General features: G+C 47.0%; 1 protein-coding gene across 3 annotated transcripts in view; it reads right to left on the bottom strand.

Annotated features, from left to right (window-relative positions):
• SPEG (striated muscle enriched protein kinase) overlaps window positions 1-26,048 on the bottom strand; it is a 1,422,155-nt gene that overhangs the window by 409,108 nt on the left and 986,999 nt on the right. For all 3 annotated transcript variants that reach the window (XM_086954403.1, XM_086954404.1, XM_086954405.1), the window contains one exon: window positions 22,633-22,710. In XM_086954403.1, the coding sequence (XP_086810529.1) occupies window positions 22,633-22,710 (78 nt within the window). The remainder of the gene's footprint in view (window positions 1-22,632; window positions 22,711-26,048) is intronic.

The raw sequence follows: 26,048 nt of genomic DNA, 5'->3' as shown, positions 1-26,048 counted from the left end.
CCTATCAACAAGAATGACTGTGCACTCGAGAGTGGGACTTAGTCCTTATGAAATTGTGTTTGGTCGCCTGGCTAACATATGGGGAGTGCCAAGGCCGACAAAATTCAGCGAGATCGAACACCCTGTACTGCTTGATTATTTATGTGAATTGACGGCTAAATTGCGTGTTTTACACCAACAGGTTCACGATACCCTGCCTCAGGTCTCTGAAACTCCAGGACATCCTATCAATCCTGGATCATATGTGCTGATTAAGAACTTCCAACGAACAAAGAATGACCAGCCCCGTTGGACCGGCCCCCACCTCGTCCTTCTGTCAACAAGATCAGCTGTTCGAGTAGAAGGGAAAAAGCACTGGATCCACGGCGTACACTGTAAGAGGGTCCCTCTGCCTCTTCCGTTCGACCGTAGGGTCCAGGAGGGGATCGCTGACTCTGAAACTGAGACTGTGCCTCGTTTTCTGCCTTTTAGCGATGCACGTGTAAAAGGAACAACATCTGAACAAGAAAGCGAAACATCTTGCAAGAAGCTGTACCACCGTCAATTCGATTGAACACTACAGAGCCTGAACTCTTGTTTCAGGACCAGACAGTACCTGGAAAAAGCCGCTATAATCTGAGACCGAGAACTATGGACAAATAAAAAATCCTTTTTTTTTTCTATTTTTGAAAGTGCAGCTCTCTCATCTGAGAAACTTTCTTATTTTTGTTTTTCGAACCGCCATCCGGTTCAGCTGCTAGGGTCGTGGTTGCAAAAGTCTTTGGAGTGCAGCTGAAGACGTTAGGTCGACAGTTCTGGTTGGTCTAAGGGAGTTGCCCTGGACTGACAGAAGCATTCCTTAGCATAGAACACCCTACCGCCACGGGCAGCAATTAGAGTGGATGGAGTTTTTTGAGATGGAGAGACCTGCTAAACATATGGACTTTAAAGCCAGAATGTGTATATTAATGACAAGGAAACGATTTTTGATATTATGTGTTTTCATGTTGCTTAGTGTAATGATGTTTTTAATAGGATATGTTTTATTCTCTTTTCAAGTGACATTTGCACCCACTACACAGCCCATACCTCCTCCTACTGTTTCTTCGCATTTTTTTCACCCTCTGCCTGAGCATGAGTCCACTAGGAGATTAGAGTTTGCCAACAACTCTTTTGTTCAGCTCCTACACCAACACCAGTTAGTAGTGAACACAACTAATTGTTGGGTGTGTGGTCTTATGCCACATACGACAGATAAGGGTATCCCATACTTGGTCCTTCCATTTAGTTACAATGGTTCTTTGTGGGCGTTTCAGACGATGTTCATATATGCCATCGAACCATATCCCCCACGTTCCACGAGAAGTAACTCGAGCAACAAGGCATTGGTAATGGGAATCACAAATATGAGCAGAAACATTGACTCATATAGGACGATTCCCAGAGATGAGTTACAAGCTTACGATAGATGAAATGTAACAGGATATAGAGTTACTCTGAGCGAGAACCAGCGAGCAAAGAGATCCTCCCCGATTTGGATTGTACCCCATCAGGGTCACCTATGTCTGCAAGGTAATGGCAAGAATCCCAGAGCTCAGTTAGGGAAAAGTATCTGCACTGAAACTTATGTTTTTACGTCTCAGACTTCCCCTTCGTTTCTAGCAGCTAAGGGTACCTATTTCATCTGCCATGATAGAGCCTATACATGGTTGCCCCCTGACTTCAAGGGCACAAGTTTTGTTTCGTTCCTGTTGCCTCCCACCTACACGGCCGCGGCAGATTACCATAAGACAAGGATAGTTAGAGGTGTCATTAGCGAGGAAGACACTGCAGGACAAGAATTTGGAGACTTTGTAAAGGGTTTTCTGCCTTTTTGGGGGCCTATGGTGAAAAGCAGGAACATAAGGCAATTGACAAGGGTGGTTGAATCTACTGTGATTGAAACCACTGGTGCCCTTAGTATTTGACGGCTGAGCTCCAGTCGGATCGCCTTATAACTCTTCAGAACAGGGTCGCATTAGACGTCATACTTGCAGACCGAGGTAGGGTATGTAAAGTGATCCAATCAAGTTGTTGTATTTTCATCCCAGATAACGCTCCGACAGCTTACCAGGCCATTTCCAAACTACATAAGATCTCTGAATCTATTCACGTGGATAAAGGAGATTGGTCATTGTTGGCATGGTTCTGGGAACTGATATCCGTCTGGGGATGGAAGATTCTAATAGTCATTGGGATAATCTTAGCCATTCTTTTCCAGTTCTGTCTGTGTATACAGTGTGCTCCTGCAATATGTGGCATCTGTGCTACATCGTGTGTAAGGAAGCCTGTATCAAGAAACGAGCTAAGTAATAGGATGATGCTACAGCAACATCTCAATGACTTTATGAATATAGACTTAGACTCAGATTAGCGTGAGTATAAGTTATTGCCTATGTAAGGGCAAAAGGAGGATCTGTGGTACTGAAAATTCTTTACCCGTGTCATAAACATTGTCGAATCATGACGATTTTGGTATCAACAGACCGCAAATGGTTAGAATACTATGCACAAGCATTTTGGTCATATTCGGGTGACGAAATCACCCTGAAATCAGAGTTTCCGACCTGAACCCTCGGGTTCCATTTTGTGAACGGCAGCCATTTTGTGATTGCCCTCACATAGGTCCAATAACTAAGGCTAAAAACGAGCTTGTAGGACACGTACACCTTTACTGACTCCTCTGTGACCTGGGCAAGCTGACTCCAATGCCTGAAGCCAAACCTGTCCGGTCAGTTCCTCGCCCAGTGGCCGAATGAGATTAATATAAAGGTACAACATATCGTAAACCTTTCATCGCACACAAACCATCCCTAATCTTACACACACCTGTCCCTGTTCCTTCTTTATGACTTGCTTTATGAGGAGGAGGTGCCCGTTTTTATTGGGGGTCCGGCGATATCTGATGGAAATACACAGCCTTGCCGGGTAATTGATTGTGGACTGGACAAACTGAAATATGGGCTTGTCATCATGACTCTGCTTTTTCTTTGTAGTGGAAATATGTGACTGGTCAACTGTAAAATAAGGAATGTTTGCCTAAAGCATAATATTTTGTATAAAAAGAGAAGGCTGGCTTTGTAAGATTGAGCAGTCTCCTGAGAACATACACCGTGTTGTACTTCTAGGATACCTGTTACTGGTTGCAGCCAATAAATACGATCTTTGACTTCACCTAGAAGACTCTGTGTTTCTGTAGTCTGAAACAGGAAGGACTCGAAGTCTTTGGGTGTGTTCCCTGGCACCACTGGGTTCTTAAAAGCCCAGTACTTCACAGAGGGAAGCACCAGTCGAGGAACGCCTAAAACGAGATATGGCAGCCAGGTGAACTTTTATTGAAGCATGAGCAAGACCTGAGTTTGCCAAATGTAGAAGGTAAGGCAAAATCTGTGCAGGTGTCGAAGAAAAAGGATGTACTTTCTTTGATTTGCACCATATGCAGAGTCTTTTCCATTTCAGGGAATATGCTTTGTTGGTACTGGTAGCCCAAGCTCGGGCTAGAACAGCTCTGCAATCTGGTGGGATGTCTAAGTTCTGGAATTCTCTGAACTCAGGAGCCAAGCCGATAATTTGAGAGATGCTGGATTCGGATGCTGGACTTGTCCTTGGTTCATTGTGAGGAGATTAGGGAACGGCTTCAATGGAATCGGCGGTTCCAGCGATAGGAGATGAAGCTCCGTAAACCAGTGCTGGTGCGGCCAAGCTGGAGCTATCAAGATAAGGGTCCAATGTTCCGCCTTCAACGTCCGGAGAACCCTGAGAATCAGGGGAAATGGAGGAAATGCGTACGCAAAGACGTTGAACCATGCGATCGAAAATGCATTCTCTAGAGACCCCTTCTGGGGACGCCAGCTTGCGTAATGTTGGCATTTGGCGTTGTGTCTGGTTGCGAAAAGGTCCAGGTGAGGCGTGCCCCATTGGGAGAAGAAGTGACTGAGAAGCTGCTGATTCAACTCCCACTCATGGTACACAGAGCGCTGTCTGCTCAGTGAGTCCACGAGGACATTGTCCATTCCAGGGACGTATTCTGCACGAAGGGCATTGTTGTGAAGAAGCAACCAATTCCAGATTTTCTGAGATTCGTGAGATAACGTCAGAGAACAGGTCCCCCCTTGTTTGTTTATATAATGCATTGTTGTGGTATTGTCTATCCTTACAAGCACTGGGGAATTTTTGATCCGAGGAAGGAATGCTCGAAGCTCCAGGTAAACTGCTTGTAACTCGAGAAGGTTTATGTGCAGTTGTCGCTCGGAAAGGGAACCACTGTCTGTTGATTCTAAGTTCTTGGAGGAACGCACCCCAACCTTCCAGGGACGCATCTGTTGTTATGATGTGCTAAGAAACTGGAAGCAGGAAAGGCAAACCTCGCAAAAGGTTCTGCGGGTGAATCCACCACTGTAGAGCTTTCACCATGGGAGGAGTCACCCGGATGTCATCGTCAAATGATCCTGTACACTGGATCCATTGAGTGGACAGCGCTTCCTGAAGAGGGTGCATGTGAAGACGGCAGTGTGGAACTAACAGGATGCAAGAAGACATCATCCCCAGCAGGGACTTGTAAAGGCGCACCATGAGGGATCTTCTGGTTTGTATGCGGGCCACTAAGGATGTCAGCTTGGATTGACGCTCCTGCGATGGAAATGCTCTCTTCTGTGCCGTATCGAGGACAGTGCCTAGGAAAATGAGACGCTGGGAAGTTTGAAGGACGGATTTGTCTCGATTGAGAGTGAGGCCCAAGCCGTTGAAAAGTTGAAGAAAGGCGTTGGAGGATTTGGTCACGACTGCAAAAAAAGGCGCCTTGACGAGCCAGTCATCCAAGTATGGGAAGACTTGGTGATGTTGCTGCTGGAGGTACACAGCCACTGGAGACAGGCATTTTGTGAAAATGTGTGGCGCTGATTTCAGGCCGAAGGGCAACACCTGAAACTGGTAGTGTCTGTCGGCAACCGAAAACCTGAGGTATTGCTTGTGATTCCTGTGGATAGGCACGTGAAAATAAGCGTCTTGAAGGTCTAGAGACACCATGAAGTCGTTCGCATTGAGGAGTTGTAGCACTTCCTAATGGACACCATACGGAATGACTGTTTTTGGAGATACTTATTTAGGTTTCTTAAGTCCAATATAGGTCTCCATTTTTTCTCCTTCTTTCGGATCAAGAAAAAACAGGAATAGAACCCCTTGCCTCGCTGAGCATGAGGGACTTGTTCTATAGCACCTTTCTGGAGCATTAGTGAGAGTTCCAAAAGCAGTAGATGTAAATTTTTGTGGAGCATTGGACGAGGAGGAGTTTGAGGCGGAGTTTCTATGAACTCCAGAGTGTGTCCGAATTGAACTAGTTAGAGGACCCATTGATCCATAGTAATCTTTTTCCAATTTTGCAGGAAAGACGAAATTCTTCCTCCAATCTTGCATGGCAGAGAAGAATTGGAGACCTGTGGCAGAGAGAAGTCATTGTCTTCCGGCTGTGTTCCGTCTTTCCTCCTTTACCACAAAAGGAAGATTTTGTGTAAGACGACTGCGGCTGCTGTTGCCTCTGTTGATATTGAGGCTTATACTGCTGATTTGAGTTGTAAGAGGACCAGTAACCTTGAAAATCTCCTCTTGCAGAAGATTGTCCTCTTCCTCTTGAGCCCCGAAAGGAAGGACTCTTAAACTGGAGGGTACCCAGTGCCCTCGCCGTATCGGTATCTTTTTTAATACCTTGTAGCGCCTCATCAATGTGTGCTCCAAACAGAAGTTGGCCGTCGTAAGGCATGTCAAGCACTTTAGATTGTACTTCCGGACGGAAAGTAGTAGCTTTCAGCCAACCTTGACGTCTCAGCACCGCAGCCGCAGCCAGTTGGCGAAACCCCGTCGATGCGATATTCATCGCACAATCGATTATCTCTGAGGCTGGGCGTTCCCCCTCCAAGAGAATCTTCCTAGCCTCCTCTCTTTGTTCCTCCAGTAAGGATCCCAAATATGGGGCAATATCAGCCCACATTTGACGGTTGTAACGTCCTAACAGTGCCGGAGAGTGTGAGGCGCGCACTGTTAATCCGGACATAGAAGAAAACCGCTTTCCAATATTGTCTAGTTTTCATCCTTCCTTATCCGGAGGTGCAGATAGAGTAGCAGAAGGGTTTTTCGACTTACGCTGCACTGCCTGAGTAATGACCGAGTCCGGTTTGGGATGGCCAGTAAGGCAAACTGGAGCCGTGTCTGGAGCCCTATATTTCTTGTCCAGCCTAGGCAGCACTGGAGGCAAGGAAGAAGGATTTTGCATGATCTTAACCCCCTGATTCCAAATGTAGTCGATGATAGGTATGGACCTGACAGCCTTTATGAAGGGTTCCTTAAAATCATAAAGGAAACAGTCTTGTTGTTGAGTTGTAATATGGATTTTGAAATGCAAAGCCGCCCTTTCCCGGATATTATGAAACCCCTCAATATCCTCCGGGGGCGAATCGGCTTGCGTAGGCACAGGAGATGCCGAACATGGAATGACATAATCGTCCCATTCGTCATGGGAGTCCTGAAGTTCCCCCACTTCAAGTTGTTGCTCCTCCTCTTCATCATCCGAGGATTCTTGAGGGTCCGGCTGAAGTACTAGTGGCGGAGCCCGAGGTCTAGGTGGAGGAGAAACCACTGGAGGTGGTGGAGGCGTAGGCGTTGATGGGAACCTCTGTTTATAATCCGCAATCAAAAACTGAAGATCAGTGACTACAGACGCAGGCAGACACACCATAGGCAGAAGGGGAGGAGGCTGGAATTCCTCCTGGTAATCTATTGGTTCTTCCTGTTCTTGTTCCTCATAATCCGAGCTCTCGTGGTATTTTACGTTCAGTTCGGATGGGCTAGTAGCTGTCTGGAACATAGAGCCATCATCTGAGTCATCCTCGTCCAGGAGATGCGCAGGAGGTAAAGCCTAGACTCTGCTCGGAGAGTTAAATCCGGTGTCAGTGTGCGTTTGGTAATTTTTAGATGAACATACGCACTTTTTAAGGTAGGTTCCGTTGTCATCGTCGAACCTGTCGATGGGGTGGTCTTCGACGGCGGGACGATGACGACTGATCCAGATGGCATCGTCAACGATGACTTCAACGAAGACGACGATGTCGTCGACGGTTGCGGCGTCGACGTTGATTTCTTTGTCAACGTTGGCGTCGACAACGATGGCTTCGTTGATGACTTTTCGTCTATGGAGATGGCGTCGACGTCGATGGAGCTTTCGTCGACGTCGATGATGTTTTCGTCGACGACGATGGTGCTTTCGTCGACGACGATGATGAACAAGCGTCGACGACGACTTCTTTATTTTAATGATAGAGGAAATGGACCTACCCGTCGACGACGAAGATGCTGTAGACGTCGATGTGGACATTGAAGAAGACGCCACAGAAGTGGAGATGGTAGCTGTTGACGCCGTCACAGGCAAAGCTGACGAAGTTGTGAAGGGTTTCTTGAAGGTGGAAGCAGAGCCCTGAGGAGAAACCTTCACAGGTAAGACCTTAGAATGAACCTCTGAAGACTTTTGCGTCTTCTTTTGAGGTGGCTCCGAAGAAGGTCTTGGGGATGTCACTCTAGGTCTTTTAGGAGATGAATGTGTACTCCTGAAGGAACATTCACTCTCACCAGAAGAGACTGTCTGGCCTTTATCCTTCAGTCTCTTTAGCCATATCAAAAGGCGGCCCTCTCTGTCCTTGAGGGTCTTTGTTGAAAAAGTCAGACAGACCTTACAATCTTTAGAACAGTGGTCTGGGTAGAGACAATAGGGACAGTCCTTATGCTTGTCGTCTACATGTAGCCTCTTTTTGCCACATGAAGCACAGGGTCTAAAAATACCTTTTTTAGGAGTATCAGCCATAGTAAACTGAAAACCCCACACAACTGAAGAAGTTCTGATATAAAAATATTGGAAATCCAGAGAAGTAAGGAAAACTGAGCAGATCTCAGTGGAGACTCCCTTAGCACGACGTACGGTAGAAAATCTGAGGGACTAGAGCTCCTTCAGCAAGGTTCTAGAGGGTGGTGATAGCTGATTGGCTCTTAGCCAATGTTTTGTCCTTTTCACAAAAGGACAAGGATATGTTACTAATGAGAGGACTTTGGCCCATTACTATGTATATATGTCGATGTGACATTACTTTATTTATGTACCGGGGACTCCCATCCCGACGACGGGGAATGATTCAGGCATGTGAATCTATGAAAGATACCCCTAATACTGGATAACTTTCTGTTACACCTTGGTATTCAAGAGGATTTGCCTAACTTGTATTTTAGCTTCATGCTTAATGGGATATTGTCTTTGAGGTTTGGGGTTGTCCTCAGTGAAATCTCATGGTAAGGGGAATTGTCATCCCACCTCACATGTTTGGGGTATAACGCAGTAGCTAGCACTAGCACCCACTCTTTGATGTAAGAATTCTTCCAGATTTCAGAACAAGGTCATAAAAGACAGATAAAATAACTGTTTCCCAGCTTGGCAACCCATTACAAAATCAGGTGGCCAATCCGTTTCAGCCAAACGAATGTTGTAACTATGAGCCAAGTCCTCCCAAAAGAGAACATTAATGTTTCTAGGTACATCCACCTCCAATTGGAGTTGCATTTTGTATAAACGTTGTGGGACACTTACCCTGGGATCTGGTGTTTCCACCATGATATACTCACTCAGCGCTACTCCCACCAGACAATCCATCAGGGTCTGGCAAACTATTGTGACTTCTGCAGCACTGCCCAACATTGTCACTGCCTGTTCCCCGCTCAGAAGCAGTGTCCTCAATATGTGGGGCATGCCTGACCTTAAGTCCGGCTACCTTCTTTTTTTAAATTGAGGCATGGAAGGTTTGGGTTTATCTTTGTGTTTAATGATGCAGTCAGACAAGCATTGTGAACCCTTCTTTGGTTACAAGTGCTCCTTCGATCTGCACTTTGACCATCCACATCTTTCAGAACTGTGAGAAGTTGGCCTGGTATATGATGATCACCTTGCACCAGTCCAAATAACCCTATGGTGATGGTTGTAAAGTCAACCTTATAGACCAGCTATCCTAGAGGTAGATTGGACAGAACAGTCTTAGGCTAAAAGACTCTTGAGGGCGTGTAAAGCCAGCTGTTTTACCATATGTAACCCCTTGAATACCAAATGAAAGGACACCACACAGGATATATATAATATATATATGTATTTATTAACTAACACACTCCTCTGAACTCTTTATGAGATCAGAGGCCAAAGCACATAACAAGTTATTCTCAGAAAATCTTTAAATAGCACAATTTACAGTTAGGCCATAGGGGCGCGTAAAACCATATACTAAGTAAGTGGTATAAGAACCACGACTTGGAAAAGGAGAAGGCCTAGGGCCTAGGGAATCGCAGGGGCTACACTATCTGACCCGGGCTGAAGACGGCTGGAATGCCAGAAACCGGTCCCCGGAAGCTTGTTTCCGGTCCAGGGAAGGCATGGCTTGGCAGTTCGGGCTGGAATGTTCCCATGAGGCACAGTGTCAGACTGATTTGCATATGGCCATGTCTGAACTGGGGTGGTGTGGAGTGCAAAAACACGATGGATTTAGGCCCAGATCTCTGTACTGGGGTTATTGTCTGACATTGTTCTGCATTCTGTCCATCAACTGTGGTTTTTGCATTTGTCACCCCGAGTGGGATGGGTATGCTCAGACCTGAGTCCCATGCTCTCCACACCACTGGATTCAAGCAAGCCGGGCTGAAGACGGCTGGAATGCCAGAAACCGGTCCTCGGAAGCTTGTTTCCGATCCAGGGAAGGCATGGCTTGGCAGTTCGGGATGGACTGTTCCCATGAGGCACAGGGTCAGACTGATTTGCATATGGCCTTGTCTGAACTGGGGTAGTGTGGAGTGCAAAAAAAGGTTGGATTTAGGCCCAGATCTCTGTTCTGGGGTGAATGTATGACATTGTTCTGCATTCTGTCCATCAACTGTGGTTTTTGCATTTGTCACCCCAAGTGGGATGGGTATGCTCAGACGTGAGTCCCATGCTCTCCACACCACTGGATTCAAGCAAGCCGGGCTGAAGACGGCTGGAATGCCAGAAACCGGTCCTCGGAAGCCCTTTTCCGGTCCAGGGAAGGCATGGCTTGGCAGTTCGGGCTGGACTGTTCCCATGAGGCACTGGGTCAGACTGATTTGCATATGGCCATGTCTGAACTGGGGTGGTGTGGAGTGCAAAAAAAAATGGATTTAGGTCCAGATCTCTGTACTAGGTGAATGTATGACATTATTCTGCATGCTGTCCATCAACTGTGGTTTTTGCATTTGTCACCCCGAGTGGGATGGGTATGCTCAGACGTGAGTCCCATGCTATCCACACCACTGGATTCAAGCAAGCCGGGCTGAAGACGGCTGGAATGCCAGAAACCGGTCCTCGGAAGCTTGTTTCCGGTCCAGGGAAGGCATGACTTGGCAGTTCGGGCTGGACTGTTCCCATGAGGCACAGGGTCAGACTGATTTGCATATAGCCATGTCTGAACTGGGGTGTTGTGGAGTGCAAAAAAACGATGGATTTAGGCCCAGATCTCTGTACTGGGGTTATTGTCTGACATTGTTCTGCATTCTGTCCATCAACTGTGGTTTTTGCATTTGTCACCCCGAGTGGGATGGGTATGCTCAGACGTGAGTCCCATGCTCTCCACACCACTGGATTCCATCAAGCCGGGCTGAAGACGGCTGGAATGCCAGAAACCGGTCCTCGGAAGCTTGTTTCCGGTCCAGGGAAGGCATGGCTTGGCAGTTCGGGCTGGACTGTTCCCATTAGGCACAGGGTCAGACTGATTTGCATATGGCCATGTCTGAACTGGGGTGGTGTGGAGTGCAAAAAAACAATGGATTTAGGCCCAGATCTCTGTACTGGGCTGAATGTATGACATTGTTCTGCATTCTGTCCATCAACTGTGGTTTTTGCATTTGTCACCCCGAGTGGGATGGGTATGCTCAGACGTGAGTCCCATGCTCTCCACACCACTGGATTCAAGCAAGCCGGGCTGAAGACGGCTGGAATGCCAGAAACCGGTCCTCGGAAGCTTGTTTCCGGTCCAGGGAAGGCATGGCTTGGCAGTTCGGGCTGGACTGTTCCCATGAGGCACAGGGTCAGACTGATTTGCATATGGCCATGTCTGAACTGGGGTGGTGTGGAGTGCAAAAAAACGATGGATTTAGGCCCAGATCTCTGTACTGGGTGAATGTATGACATTATTCTGCATTCTGTCCATCAACTGTGGTTTTTGCATTTGTCACCCCGAGTGGGATGGGTATGCTCAGACGTGAGTCCCATGCTCTCCACACCACTGGATTCAAGCAAGCCAGGCAGAAGACGGCTGGAATGCCAGAAACCGGTCCTCGGAAGCTTGTTTCCGGTCCAGGGAAGGCATGGCTTGGCAGTTCGGGCTGGACTGTTCCCATGAGGCACAGGGTCAGACTGATTTGCATATGGCCATGTCTGAACTGGGGTGGTGTGGAGTGCAAAAAAACGATGGATTTAGGCCCAGATCTCTGTACTGGGTGAATGTATGACATTATTCTGCATTCTGTCCATCAACTGTGGTTTTTGCATTTGTCACCCCGAGTGGGATGGGTATGCTCAGACGTGAGTCCCATGCTATCCACACCACTGGATTCAAGCAAGCCGGGCTGAAGACTGCTGGAATGCCAGAAACCGGTCCTCGGAAACTTGTTTCCGGTCCAGGGAAGGCATGGCTTGGCAGTTCGGGCTGGACTGTTCCCATTAGGCACAGGGTCAGACTGATTTGCATATGGCCATGTCTGAACTGGGGTGGTGTGGAGTGCAAAAAAACAATGGATTTAGGCCCAGATCTCTGTACTGGGGTGAACGTATGACATTGTTCTGCATGTTGTCCATCAACTGTGGTTTTTGCATGAGAGCTGTTTGAAGCATGAGAGACAAGAGATTCCTGGAGTGGGATCTCCCTCTTCTCTGCCTCTGGTTAAGCCCACTTGGGGGTCTGTATGAGGGCTGCCCATACTGACTCCCATGTATGCTTAAGTTAGCCTGACTAAGTCTCCTGACTAAGAGCTGACTGTTTGTCTCAGGATCAGAATCACCTCCTTCTGTCTCCTCTTCTTCTTCTGGTACCACAGTATCAGCATTATCATCTGAAGCGGTAAGGGTATGTAGTGCGCTTTATAAATGTCAGTGATTGATTGATTGATTGATTGACTTCATCTGCACTGCCTGTGTCACCTGTCTTAAGTGGCTGTTGAGCTTCATACTCTTCTAAGAGCTCAACCAGGAACCTGAGGGTAGGGTTTGAACCCTGTTTCAGCCTTCTAGAAGTACACAATTGTCTCAAATCTTGGAAGGCTAAGGCTTCATAACTCGAAGCAGTCCTCAAGGGATCAGCTATCCTAGAGGTAGCATGGACAGAACAGTCTTAGGCTAAAAGACTCTTGAGGGCGTGTAAAGCCAGCTGTTTTACCATATGTAATCCCTTGAATACCAAATGAAAGGACACCACACAGGATATATATAAAATATATATGTATTTATTCACTAACACACTCCTCTGAACTCTTTATGAGATCATTGGCCAAATCACATAACAAGTTACTCTCAGAAATACTTTAAATAGCACAATTTACAGTTAGGCCCTGGGGGCGCGTAAAACCATATACTAAGTAAGTGGTATAAGAACCACGACTTGGGAAAGGAGAAGGCCTAGGGCCTAGGGAATCTTTGGGGCTACACCATCTGACCCTTAGGTTAGGAGTAGGAGGCCCACAGGCGGCGCGTGCAGAGTCAGTACTCTCCCGCGAGAGTCAATAGAAAGTCAATAGGAACGTAAACGGTAAGTAAATGAAGATTTAGGACACTTCCGGTCTAGCTAGAAGGAAACCACTAAAAACCTAGACACTTGGATAGTCACTACCCTTGAGAGCACCAAAGTACTCGCGTTACCTCACCCTCAGGAAGCGGGTGCATAGATGTGAAGATGTGTCAGGTTTCGCCGTTGAAGTCTATGGAGCCTGTGAAGGAAGATGCTGCAGGCGACCAGGAGGAAGATGTCCGGGTGGATCCAAGGGTGGATCAAGGATGAAGGAGACCTGAAAGCAGAGTGGACAGAGTCTAGGTCACTAGCCAGTGACCGGGTGGAACCAGGAAGGAACCACACGTCGTCGGGGAGCAATCAGGTGCTGTCGTGAAGCTTGTTGTTGCAGCCACGTGGACCAGGGGGCGTCGTGGACGGCCAGGTGCTGGAGAGGAGCTGTCCCACGAAGGTTCTGGATGGAGGGGTGGACTTCAAGATCGGAGTCAACAAGCCTAAGCAAAGGCAACCCACGCAGGATACACAAAGAGCTTCTGGTGCAGACCTGGAGGGTCTGAGGTACTTCACCTTTTCAGGGAAGCGAGGACCAGTCTGGAGCAACCAGACCAGCGATGGATTTCTCAAAGGATCGTCGTCACAGGGCTACTAGCCAACTGGCCAGCAACCGGAACAACGCGTCGAGCAGAACACAAGCAGGGCTGGTCTTCGGTGCAGGTGGAGCTCGGTGTCGGGGTGTCTCAGTCCCCAGTGCACAGCTCTGTTAACTTAAAGTGCCATCTGGAGTTTTCTATCCAGTGCACAGCTTCGAGGAGGCCTCAGGAGCTGCGCTGTTAGCAAGTTGAAGACTTTCCAAGTTGCCTGGTTCCACGGGTTCCAATGCCTTCCACGGGGCTCAGCTGTGCTGGAGTCGTGCAGTGGGGTCAGAGAGGTCCGGGAGTCGAGGTCTTGTCAGGCTCTGTGCTCAGGTTCTGGCGGGAATGGGGACAAAGCAAGCCGTCGAGTTGCTGGATGGTGCCTGGTTGCCCAGGGTGGTCACTCCTTGGCCACAAGAGAGATTTCTTCAGTCTTCAGCTCAGGTGAATGTCGAAGGGTCCAGAGTTTCGTCTTCAGTTTGATTCTAGGATTAATCTAAAGTCTCCTGGGTCAGCTCCTACCTTTATACAACTAAAAGGGGCTGGTTTGCTCACTAGGTCTGTCCTATGGGTGGGACCAGGGAGGGGGGTGGTCACACCCCCTTTCCTTTGTCCAGTTTCGCGCCAGAGCTGGGGCTGGAGTGCCCCAGCAACCGGTTTGAACTGGGGTATGCATGAAGCACCTAGTGTGCCTCAGGCAGTGTCTCAATCTATTCAGCCCTCCCTGTCCCAATACACATCCTCCTGTCTGGGGTGGTGCTCGCACCTCCCCAAGCAGGAAACCTATTGTCCAAACCTCCGTGACTGGAAGGACTCCCAGCAGCAGGAGGTTAGACTTGTGTCTGTGGCAGCAGTATCCATTTTGTGATGCTGGGGCTCTGGTTAACTTTAACCGGGATCGTTGGACTTCACATGTCTTCTCCCTCTAGAAGGGTGGAATGCTACCCCCGTCGCCAGAATTGGCGAGGGGGTATTATTCCAAAGCGTATGACACCTTATACAACATGTTTGGATAAAGCCAAAACAAAGTTAGCATTTAACCGCGAGGTTCATAATGCACTTAGGAGTATATGGTATGGCAATATCATAGAACAGCTATAGGGACATGGTTTCGGAAGTTGCAAACAGGCTCAGCTCATGCTAGAGCACCATCTCACACATAACCAAGCACTCTGCCTCCAAGATTGTTAAGGCCTGCCATAGGAGTGACTTATAGGTTACTATGTGTCTATATGTAAGTAGGTATAGGAATACTACACCTAAGCAAGGGGTGGTTACACGACCTTGCCCCAGCTGAGGGATCAGCCAGTTGTGTCTATTTGAGTGGCCAGCCAGGGGTGGCATAATACATGCTGCAGCCCCGGGTAGGCCTTGGTTACACCTAGGCCCTGAGTACCCAGGGTACACTTCTACAGGGGCTGACAAGGTGAACCAATTCCCAATTGTGGATGTACCTAGAGTACATGGTAAATTTAGAGAGAGTGCATCTGGGCTGTGGGTCTGATTAGCTGGCCCACACCCACATCTAAGTCGAAGACCAGTAAAGCAAAAGCAAAAAGTGGGGGTGACCATAGGAAGCAGACCCTACTCTACTACAAGAACTCTTTTCGGATGACTCCTGAAAGAACGAGATGAACATGTACCAGTATCCTAATACCTGTCAGGTGGTCTAATATTATCACAGTTTTGGAGATTACAAAATTTTCAGTGCTTCCTGTTGAGGAGAACCACCTAGTGATTTTTTTTTGTCTTTGTTTTACTTGGTTTTACTTTTTATCCCACTTCTTCTGTGCTGAAGAGTTGGGTGCTTGCTTAGAGTTATCCTTTTCATAATTACTCTTTAATTGTGGTTTAACAGGTCTGGCTACCAAATGATCTCAACCTAGTGTAACAAAGGTTTCTTTGATAATTATAGGACATTTGCGCTCCTGTTGTGATGGAGCCAAATCCCTTAGGCGCTGGCCTATACCCAATACTACTGTTTTGCACTTTATGTCACTCAACATAATGGCAGATACTGGGGCAAAATTACCCATCAATTTCATCCCCATGTCCAGGGCAGGTGCTGCTCCGTACTCATTCTGGATCTGTTTAAGCACTTAAGGCAAAACAGTCAATGAAGGGGTTCTGTGTGTTGTGTTATATACTGCAGCAAAGACTGTACCCCAAGTTGTGCAGTCTTCCAAGAAGGAGCCAATCCATCATCAAGTAAATTGTTAATATTCTGTGTTTTTCCTGCAGTCCCATATGGGAAAACACTACCTCAAGCTGGTTTGTTTTTTGTGCAATCAAGAATGGAATCTCCTCCCGTCTGATGAGAACCTTACCCAAGACTGCATTCAGTGTTTGTGAGCTGATGCTTGGTGTAGTCAACTGTGGTTGTGAAGCTTGAGCAGTCTGCGCAGGGTAAAGTGTTGGAGTGTGTCAAACATCTGTCTGTATATGGTTATTAGATCTTTGTATAGGGTCCGCACCTGTGCTGCTGATAAATTATCAACATTAGGATGCACTGTGTATCTGGCTAAGACTGGCCATGTCGCGCCCTCATTGCTAAGGGGACCGAGTCTAATGATTTCTGTTGTGTGTGGTAGGGCGTCATGAAACCAATTTATATGTTCTTGGTATGTTAGAGGTATCTCTATTTCTTCTTTTGATGTATAATTGTTTGGTACTTCATCCTCTTTGTAGGTGGGAAATAACTATGTTGTATTATCTGCAGCTGGGAATGTATCCCAGGAATGAAACACCTCTGTCTTATATGTTTTCCTAGACTCAACCATGAAGGTGACATCTCCACCCCTAAGTGTGAGACCATGTTGTAATAGTTTGAGCAAACGCATGTCTGCAGTTCTCAGCAATGTTGAGTGCTGCAGCCTCTTCATTTCCAGATATTATTGTAAATTAATTACAGAGAGGGTAACCAAGTGGGAATAGATCCTATGAAGAGTTCAAGCTTGAACAACTTACGGCCGATATGAAGGGTTTACCTACTAAGCTGAGGAGGATAGTCCCTACGACCAATGACATCCCTGGTTATGAGATAAGTAGGGGTCTCTGAGAATGCACGAGAGAACTACTTCAGCAAATCATTAAGTATGAACCTATTCTACCAATGCTGGTGGCGCCATGTTGTGTAGTTTCCACTTACCATAAGGAACTGTGCGTTTGTTGGCCAACATAAACATTGGGATGGTGCCAGACTGATTCCATGCACCACCTCAGGATATGTTGGGCTAGAGACTAGCTAGTTCACAGTGCCAACATATGCACCCCTAAACCTAGACAGATAGCAAATGGCTTGGGCAACCACAGAACATGACAACCCTGACTACCCCAGTAATCGTGGTAACAGATACAAAACACTTTCGCTCAGTCACTTAGGCACTCTCTCAGAGGAATATACAAAGAATACAGAGGAGCATTTTCAATTATATTGAACCATCGTGATTCTTGTATATTGCGCTTTAATATTGAAGTTTTAAAATGACTGTCTTAATGATTCTTATGTGGAAATTTTATGTGCAACGATTTTAGCTGGTGTTTTATTGACATTTCATTGACATTTTTCTAGGTATAATCTATACTACTATTATAAAGGAAGAACTTTGAACCTTTGAGGCGGGTAAACTCGGGAACCACAGCGCCAATCCAAACACCCGATACATGGTTGTAATTAGCAGGCTCTGTAGATGGACATAGGCTATATAAAATAAAAAAATATACGTTATTTAAAATATTTACTTAAAAAAAAAAGTAGTCCCTTGGAAGTAGCGCCGGCCGGCCGCGACGTGCGTGCTGACATCAGGAGCCAGGGAGCTGCTGCTGCTGCTTCCTCCTCCTTCTCCTCTCGCCCTGCGCCGGGCCACGCTCCCCAGCCTCCCTCGGGACAGGGCTCCGGCTCCTCACACTTCCATTTCAGGCCTGAGGCCGGCGGTGACAAGTTCCTCAGCCAGAGCCTCCCTCACACGCAGACACTTCCCCACACACCGTGTCTCCAGCGATGGTCACTGCGTCTGTCTCTGCTCTCACACAGTGCTCCGCTGTCCCACGGAGGCGCTGTGTCTCTGATCACCGGTTGTGTCTTCCTTATGCAGTCAGCGCATCTCTGTCTGGAGTGCACCGAAACGTTAGGAGGAAAGCGGGGGAATGCACTGGTGCTAAAGCAAACCTTCACCTGTATTGGGCCTCTGTTTGTTGTTATAAATATAATGGGCTGCTCCATGCTCATTTTTTAGAGGCTGCCCTGAAGGGTCGGGGGCTCCGGTAACTGGAGATGCTGTGTGTTGTAATTTACGAGGAGCATGACCCACGAACACACCCAGCCTACTTAGGAGATGCCAAAGGGTAAAATCAACTGCGTGCGTTTGGAAGGAATTAAAAAATGGATTATTTCATTCTTTGATCGTGCTGGTGAAATGGAGTTTTAAACAGACTTTAAAAAAAAAAACGAAGCAATGTGCTACGAGGAATACTCACCTGGCTGCCCCGAATGTACTATTCCACACCAACAACAGTGCACCACTTCAAAGGTATGAACTTAAAGGGTCGATATTTACTAAAATGAGAACTTTGTTTGCATATTAACAACATGAGTGGTGCACTTTGGAAGTTGTAATATTTACATGCAGCCACGTGACTCTACAAACTTTAAAAGCACCACAGGAGCACAATGGGGTCTTTAACGTCATGTCTCCCACCTGTGAGCAAGGCCAGGAGGCCGAAACGTTAGGAGGAAACCGGGAGAATGCAGTGGTGCTTTAAGGACTGAATAAAGCAGGGGCGGTGAGCGGAGGATGAGGTAGGTGAAATACAAAAGCTACAAGCGGGCAGGAGCGGTGAGCGTAGGTGAAATACAGGCGGGGAGGAGCGGTGAGCATAGGTGAAATACAGGCGGGGAGGAGCGTGAGCATAGGTGAAATACAGGCGAGGAGGAGCGGTGAGCGTAGTTGAAATACAGGCGGGGAGGAGCGGTGAGCGTAGGTGAAATACAGGCAGGGAGGAGCGGTGAACGTAGGTGAAATACAGGCAGGGAGGAGCGGTGAGCGTAGGTGAAATACAGGCGGGGAGGAGCGGTGAGCATAGGTGAAATACAGGCGGGGAGGAGCGTGAGCATAGGTGAAATACAGGCGAGGAGGAGCGGTGAGCGTAGTTGAAATACAGGCGGGGAGGAGCGGTGAGCGTAGGTGAAATACAGGCAGGGAGGAGCGGTGAGCGTAGGTGAAATACAGGCGGGGAGGAGCGGTGATCGTAGGTGAAATACAGGCGGGGAGGAGCGTGAGCATAGGTGAAATACAGGCGAGGAGGAGCGGTGAGCGTAGTTGAAATACAGGCGGGGAGGAGCAGTGAGCGTAGGTGAAATACAGGCAGGGAGGAGCGGTGAGCGTAGGTGAAATACAGGCGGGGAGGAGCGGTGAGCGTAGGTGAAATACAGGCGGGGAGGAGCGTGAGCATAGGTGAAATACAGGCGAGGAGGAGCGGTGAGCGTAGTTGAAATACAGGCGGGGAGGAGCGGTGAGCATAGGTGAAATACAGGCGGGGAGGAGCGTGAGCATAGGTGAAATACAGGCGGGGAGGGGCGTGAGCATAGGTGAAATACAGGCGGGGAGGGGCGTGAGCATAGGTGAAATACAGGCGGGGAGGAGCGTGAGCATAGGTGAAATACAGGCGGGGAGGAGCGTGAGCATAGGTGAAATACAGGCGAGGAGGAGCGGTGAGCGTAGTTGAAATACAGGCGGGGAGGAGTGGTGAGCATAGGTGAAATACAGGCGAGGAGGAGCAGTGAGCGTAGGTGAAATACAGGCGAGGAGGAGCGGTGAGCGTAGGTGAAATACAGGCGGGGAGGAGCGGTGAGCGTAGGTGAAATACAGGCGGGGAGGAGCGGTGAGCGTAGGTGAAATACAGGCGGGGAGGAGCGGTGAGCATAGGTGAAGTACAGGCGGGGAGGAGCGGTGAGCATAGGTGAAATACAGGCGGGGAGGAGCGTGAGCATAGGTGAAATACAGGCGAGGAGGAGCGGTGAGCGTAGTTGAAATACAGGCGGGGAGGAGCGGTGAGCATTAAATGAAGCAAAAGAGGTAGCAAACGGTGCATTACAAAAGTGAGTGCATTACAAAAGTGAGAATTGTGAGCCAACGAATACAAGAGGTAGCAAGTGAAGTGTGCAGGTTACAAAAGCGTACAAAGGAAACATAGAGGTATAATACTGCCATATATGGAGGAAGGCTCCGGGGGACCCACGGACAACGTTGGGGCGGGCGGGGGCCCTGAAGCCTGTTTGCTCCCGGACAACGTCGGGACGGGCTGCTAGTGATATTATAATTAAGGCATTTTACTATGATTTTAGTGATTATTATGATTATACTTGAGATTTGTTTTATCTATGTACATTGATTATTGGCGAAAAGGTTTTATCAAAAACATCTAAGTTAATTTGCACAAACTACGATTGATACAGATGTAGACAAGTAACAAAAGCACTTTATTTGTTGTATATATTGCACAAATATCAATCTATACATATTAAGGTAAGTCCAGCAACTCGTGAACATGCAGACAATTGGATGGGTCATTTGGTATTTAAACCGACATTAAGATGTTTGACCTATGCATGTGCATTCGGATTGAACCTACAAGTCTCATCCGTATCAGGAATTAGCTTGAATATTTTTGGATAATTCCTGCCTCCAGGACCCCTAAGAAAAACAACCAAGTGGTTAAACTATATAGGGGTAGATACACCTCGAAGATTCATACAGGGGTCCCAGCATTTACATAGAAACAGAGCCAACGATACCCGCTTGCATAAAAGGATGATAATAAGTAAAATTGTGTCAACCATGGTATCAACTTTGCACTTAGGGAATAGGGTGATTAAACACAATGCACTTTATTGCATTGTGTATACACATGCACTTTATTGAATACATGTGTAGAGATACGCGTGGGCAGCAATAGACATAATTATATTATATTAGGGGGTATGACATGAATTTTTGATTGTATGCAAATCACAGACAAGGGTTGTAAATATTATGAATTTTATAATTGTATAACCATTAATTGTTATTGTTACTCCTTGTTCTATTTTTACTCTTTGTACATACATTAGTATTGATGTGTCAGTAAACCCAAGATAGTAACTTTTTTATGTCCATAGCGTAATTTGCCTAGGTGAAAGTAGTCACGTTTGCACCAGTCACTTTAAGTACGTCAATAATAAAAAGGGAGATCTTCTTATGTCCATCATTTATTCATTTCAATATGTATCCAAACTTGATCCTAGCCAACACGTGTTTCGTCTTTAAAGGTGTCAACCTCAGACTTCGTCAGAGCTATCGAAAATATTGAACTCGCATTCTACCAATAGGTTAAGGCGTGGTGTATACTATGATAAGTATGTCCAATCATCTACTGTTTGCATGAGCCTTAGTAGTAGGAGGAGATTAAGTTGTCTCTCACAGTGTTCTCCGGTACCCAAGTTATTCATTAACAGCCTCTATGTCTCTTAACTTCCCCTCGTGTGGAAAACGTAGACGCTGTTTTCCACATGAAGGGATGTCTCATAGATTGCTATCTATTTATAGTTAAATCCCGGTGCTTCAATGCAAGCATTTGGGCCTCGGTGAACCCTGGTGCAACTTTTTCAGCAACTGCAAGCAGGCAGTAACTGCAATGTATCAGAGATGTCTAACGGTCGTTTACCAGAAGGCCAATAGCAAGTGCGGCAAAACTATTTGAGCCTGAAAGTGGTGCCATGTCGAGAAAAATGTTTTACACAGCGGGGTCGTTTGTTTTAAACTTCAGTTTTTGTACATACTACGTGTTGGATGAAAAGGCGATACACACGAGTGAAGGGCGCCTCATGTGTTATATATACAGAATGTTCCCACTTAGAGAAAGGTATTTTCAATTTTAATGGGCACTTTCCATCAACCATGCTTTCAAAATGTACGGTAAAAACATGCAGACAATATACAAGTATTTAGACTTGAAGTTTTACCTTTGAAACATTTGTACATACTGCATAAGTTATTCAGTGTTGTAAAGTGCTTGTAAGTATTCCTTCCATGCGTATTTCACCCTAATGTGGGACGGACTATATATACTTACGTTGTAATGGCGCCTTTTAGATTGACAAAGACTCCTGCAGAGTTGAAACGCGTCTCTCGTGATCCTGGGTTGAGGGTGACCTGATCCATTAAAAAGAAGCCTTAATCCTACACTCCTGTGTTTGTGCCTTCTTCATTGGATTTGTTGTCTGAGGAAGCTGGATTGTTGTGTCTATATATATATATATATATATATATATATATATATATATATATATATATATATATATATATATATATATATATATATATATATATATATATATATATATATATATATATATATATATATATATATATATAGATACATATATATACCATACTCTTACTATACGTTCCCTAACCTAAATTCCTAGAGTGTTTGTTTAGGTTGGAATTGGAATAGTAAATGTGAGCCCTTTACTTGGCATTGTTCAAGAAAATATTTCAAATGTACCATAGTAATTAATGACTTTAGAAGAAGGATATATTTCATGTCTTTGAGTTTTATGATCCCCTAAGTCACTAAATTTTCTACATTCTTTAAAGTGGTAAATGGTTTCTGGGTCGTAAAGCTAGTGCTTGAAAACCAGCATAGGTTGCATCCATGTTTTCATATAAACAGAAGGTGGACAATATGTGCCCCTCTGTTTACCTCAATGGTCCAGCAGTGCATAAAATCCTCCTACATAAATCTAAGCCTGAAGCACACGTTGGTGGAACCATGACGTAAAGATGGTATTCTGATCATATTCAACATCCCTCAAACTGTGCAATAGTGCACAAGATGTCTTTCAACGCTAGAGATCATTGAATTGTGATCTTGTGCACTGCTGCACACTGTGACTTGTGAACTGTAGCTGTGAAGTTCTAAGAGCGGAAAGTAGGAGTACTGTGTCTCTCTGTGACGGAGGATGCAGTGATCTGCAGCAATATGTTATATTGTCTCTGGTATATTCCTGCGTACAGTGCATGGGATCCAGTGCAAGACTTAACACCGCTCTGTCAGTACCATTCTTGTTTTTATAAGACAAGGAGGCAATTGCTGGGCAGGAAGAAAACAACTAGCTGAAAGCAGTGCTCACTCACCTTGATATCCAGATGCAGAATATTGCTCCGATGTAGATAATCTATTCCTTCCAGAATTTGACGCATGTAGGATCGAATCTGCACCAGAAGCAAATATCAAAATTACACTTCTCTACATGTGAAGTTCACCACTCTCATTTGTCAACCTTCTGCAAAGAACACCAAACACATCCGTCAGAATGGCCCTTCAACCCCATCCACTTACACATCCACCGCTAGAGCATTCCTCAAACCAACACACCTCCCATCCTCAAACGGCCCCCAAACCGCCTGTATACATGTTCACCTCCGGCGCAGCGTCCCACAAACCCATGTATTCCTTCCATCAAAGGCCTCCAAATACACACAGACACCCATGCTTTCTCCTCTAAAACAGCATCACATATCCCATCCAGCACAGCTCCCAAAACCACTCATGCACCCATACACCTCGAGTACAGTGGTCTGGTTCTATCCAATACATTCCCACCATCACACATGCATCATCAGCACAGCACAACAAATGCACAAATCTACCCCCAGCATAGCCCTCACATGTGGATTAGAAAACCTATGTGCCGTCACCACAGCACTATCCGTGGTACAGATCTCATCTGTGGACAGGTCCCTCGATCGCTGGGGTTTGATCTTACCACACACCCTTGAGCTGCCGATTCAACCAAACTATCAATATTTAGCTTCATCTTCCCAGCTCATCATCATTTCACCCAGACAGTAACACATCATATCAGCATTATTTGTAGGAGATATTAATGTATAAGCACCAGGAAAGGCCACTTACAGACACATTAGTTATTGGATTACATTCATCCCAATAACTCAAGTGTTTAGAGAGTCAACCAACCCCTCCATTAAACCACCCATTTAACCCCCTGGTTACTATCAGTGAAGCCACATTGATGTATAAGGCTCTACATCTCTGATTATGCTCTTCAGGTTATGCAATGAAACTATTACTGTATCCAACCTTAAGGAGAACTACTCACACAGAGAATTTGAAAACTGCCTGGGAAGAAATGTCCAAAAAATGGATTATCATCACTGAACAAGAACTGCCTAGAGAATGCATGTTGTTGATTCCCTCTATGTTACTAAACATGGAGCTTATTCCACTGCGAAAGGATACACACCTTTGATTACTAGTAGTGGACTTAAACCATTGGGTAATAATGCACACCCCCAACTAATCAACACCATGGACGGCGCTCAACCAACTTATTCTGTGGAATACGACCCAGGCCTTTGATAACTGATAACTGCCAATGGACTTAACATTGTGAGTTTTATCAGCTCACTGGGTGCTGCCACCGGATTTATTATTGAGATGACAATGCACTCTCTGATTACAATCAGTGGGCTTAACCATCTGGCTATTATTCAACTCCCACTGGACTAAGTCTGCCGGGGAAGGCTCCACACCTTTAAACAGACTTAACCTGTTCTTTTGTAATCAATTGGGGCGCCAAAGCGGGTTGGAGGTGACGCCGAGCTCTCTGCCAGGGCCGGTTTTCGGCCGATTTTGTTACAGGGACGATTTTGCAGCTATTGCCCAGAGTCACATGGTGCTGGGCTAATCTGCAGCTGGCCATCGAACCGTGATCCCCAAATTCCGGAGTCAGTTGCCCTGGCCGCGGCCCCACACCTCTCCCGGTTACATAACATCCCCTTCATCCTCTCCCTCACAGCCACATCACTGCCATTGTATTTCATCTTCTCTGTGATATTCCACTCCTCAGATTATAAGAATGGAGGTTATCTCCGCATCCGATGATAGCTGAATCAAGCAGCTGCACATCAATCCACTCCAAGACTCACTGCCCCTGAATGCAAACGGAACCTGTGTCTGGTTTTAACATGCAAGCTAAGAAACATATCTGATTACACTTAGTGGGTGAACGGGGCATGGCCAACAAGATGGCCGAGCGGCAGCACTCAACGCTCGCTCCGGCCCGTCCTGCTGCCCTACCCCGAAGGCACCTGTAACGGGGTCTGGCAGTCCGAACACACAGGTGGGGAGGAGGTAGATGCTCCCCACGGCTGTGGGCCGCTGCGGGGGTCTGGAAGGTGCGACGGCTGAAGCGGACCCTTCCTCCCCCGTCCAGGTGGAGGTGAGATGCGTGAGCGCCCTGGCTCCTGAGGGGTGGGCACGGAGGCCGGAGGGAGGGACGACGCGCCGTGTCTAGGGCCTGCTGGGGGTCATGCTCAGAGGCCGGAGGGAGGGACGATGCGCTGTGTCCAGGCCGGCTCTGGATATGGGGCGGGGAGATTGACCCCCCCCCCCTCCACTGCCTCTAAGGGACTCTACACTGGATGTGTCTTGGGCGTCCTTTGTCCCCTGCCTGTGCTGTCACAGTCAGCCCCAAGCAGCCCGAAACGACCCCACCAGCTAGCCTGCAATGACAAGGCTTGGCCCCCAACAGCCTCCTGAGACCGGGGTGAAGTCCCGACTGTCTGCGTCTTCGGGGACGAGCGCAGGGCCCTGTGGTCTCGCCTGAAGGCATCAGGGCGGTGCCTGCGGTGCCGGGAGGAGCCAGTTTCATTCTTCCACGATCTGCATGGCGGTGACCAATGCTTATTTAGCACTTCCACCTGCGCCATTGCTAGAACTATGAGTTGCCGGTGGCCCCGCTGCCCGGCCATTGACACTGCACCTGGGTCTCTCTCTCTCTGTTGAACCTCAAACTACAGCCTGCTACTTTCTGGTGCTTTTGTGCGAGCTCCTTTAGTGGTGTCAGACAACAAGAAAGAGACAGCACCGGTGCCTCAGCAATATTAATCATCCAACGCACAGTAGGGCAGCAATAGCACCACCCAGCATATTTGTATAGGTTGAAAATTGATACCATGCTGTCTATATGCGATAAGATTTAAACATTGTGCTGACTGAACAGTGTCAACACCACGCACACCATGGGTAAGGATAACATGGTCCAGACCACACAGCAAACACAAATGCATCAGTACACCGCCCTAAGCGTAAACAATGGACAGTAGTTAGTGGAGAGTGTTGCGTCCCTGAATTCAACTGAACCAACTGGAGCTCAGACTTTCTGGGGTCGCAAGCAGGCAAAAATCGATACTATAACGATCGATGTGAATTTGCTGAGAGCCAACCTGCATAAGGTGTGGGAGAGATTGATGGAAAAGGAGAGCCGGTCACCAGATTGAGGGAAGAAGTCATTCAATTAAAGAAGACGGTGATTGAATCTCTCTCTAGTAAAATGGAGGCCAGAATGGAAGATGCAGAAGGGTGCTCACACAGATACAACCTCTGATTTGTGGAGTTTCCGGAGGGTGTCAAGAAAGGCAGACCAGAAATCCTTCTGGAGCACTTGATTAAGTTGACGCTTTCGACTGCCCAGTTATCCAACTTCTTTGCAATGGAGAGAGAACAAAGTTCATTGGCTCCACCGCCA

This window comes from Lissotriton vulgaris, chromosome 2_1, assembly GCF_964263255.1.
Source record: "Lissotriton vulgaris chromosome 2_1, aLisVul1.2, whole genome shotgun sequence".
NCBI lineage: Eukaryota > Metazoa > Chordata > Amphibia > Caudata > Salamandridae > Lissotriton > Lissotriton vulgaris.
The sequence above is the reverse complement of the archived record's forward strand: the minus strand, read 5'-3'. Positions and strand labels throughout refer to the sequence as shown.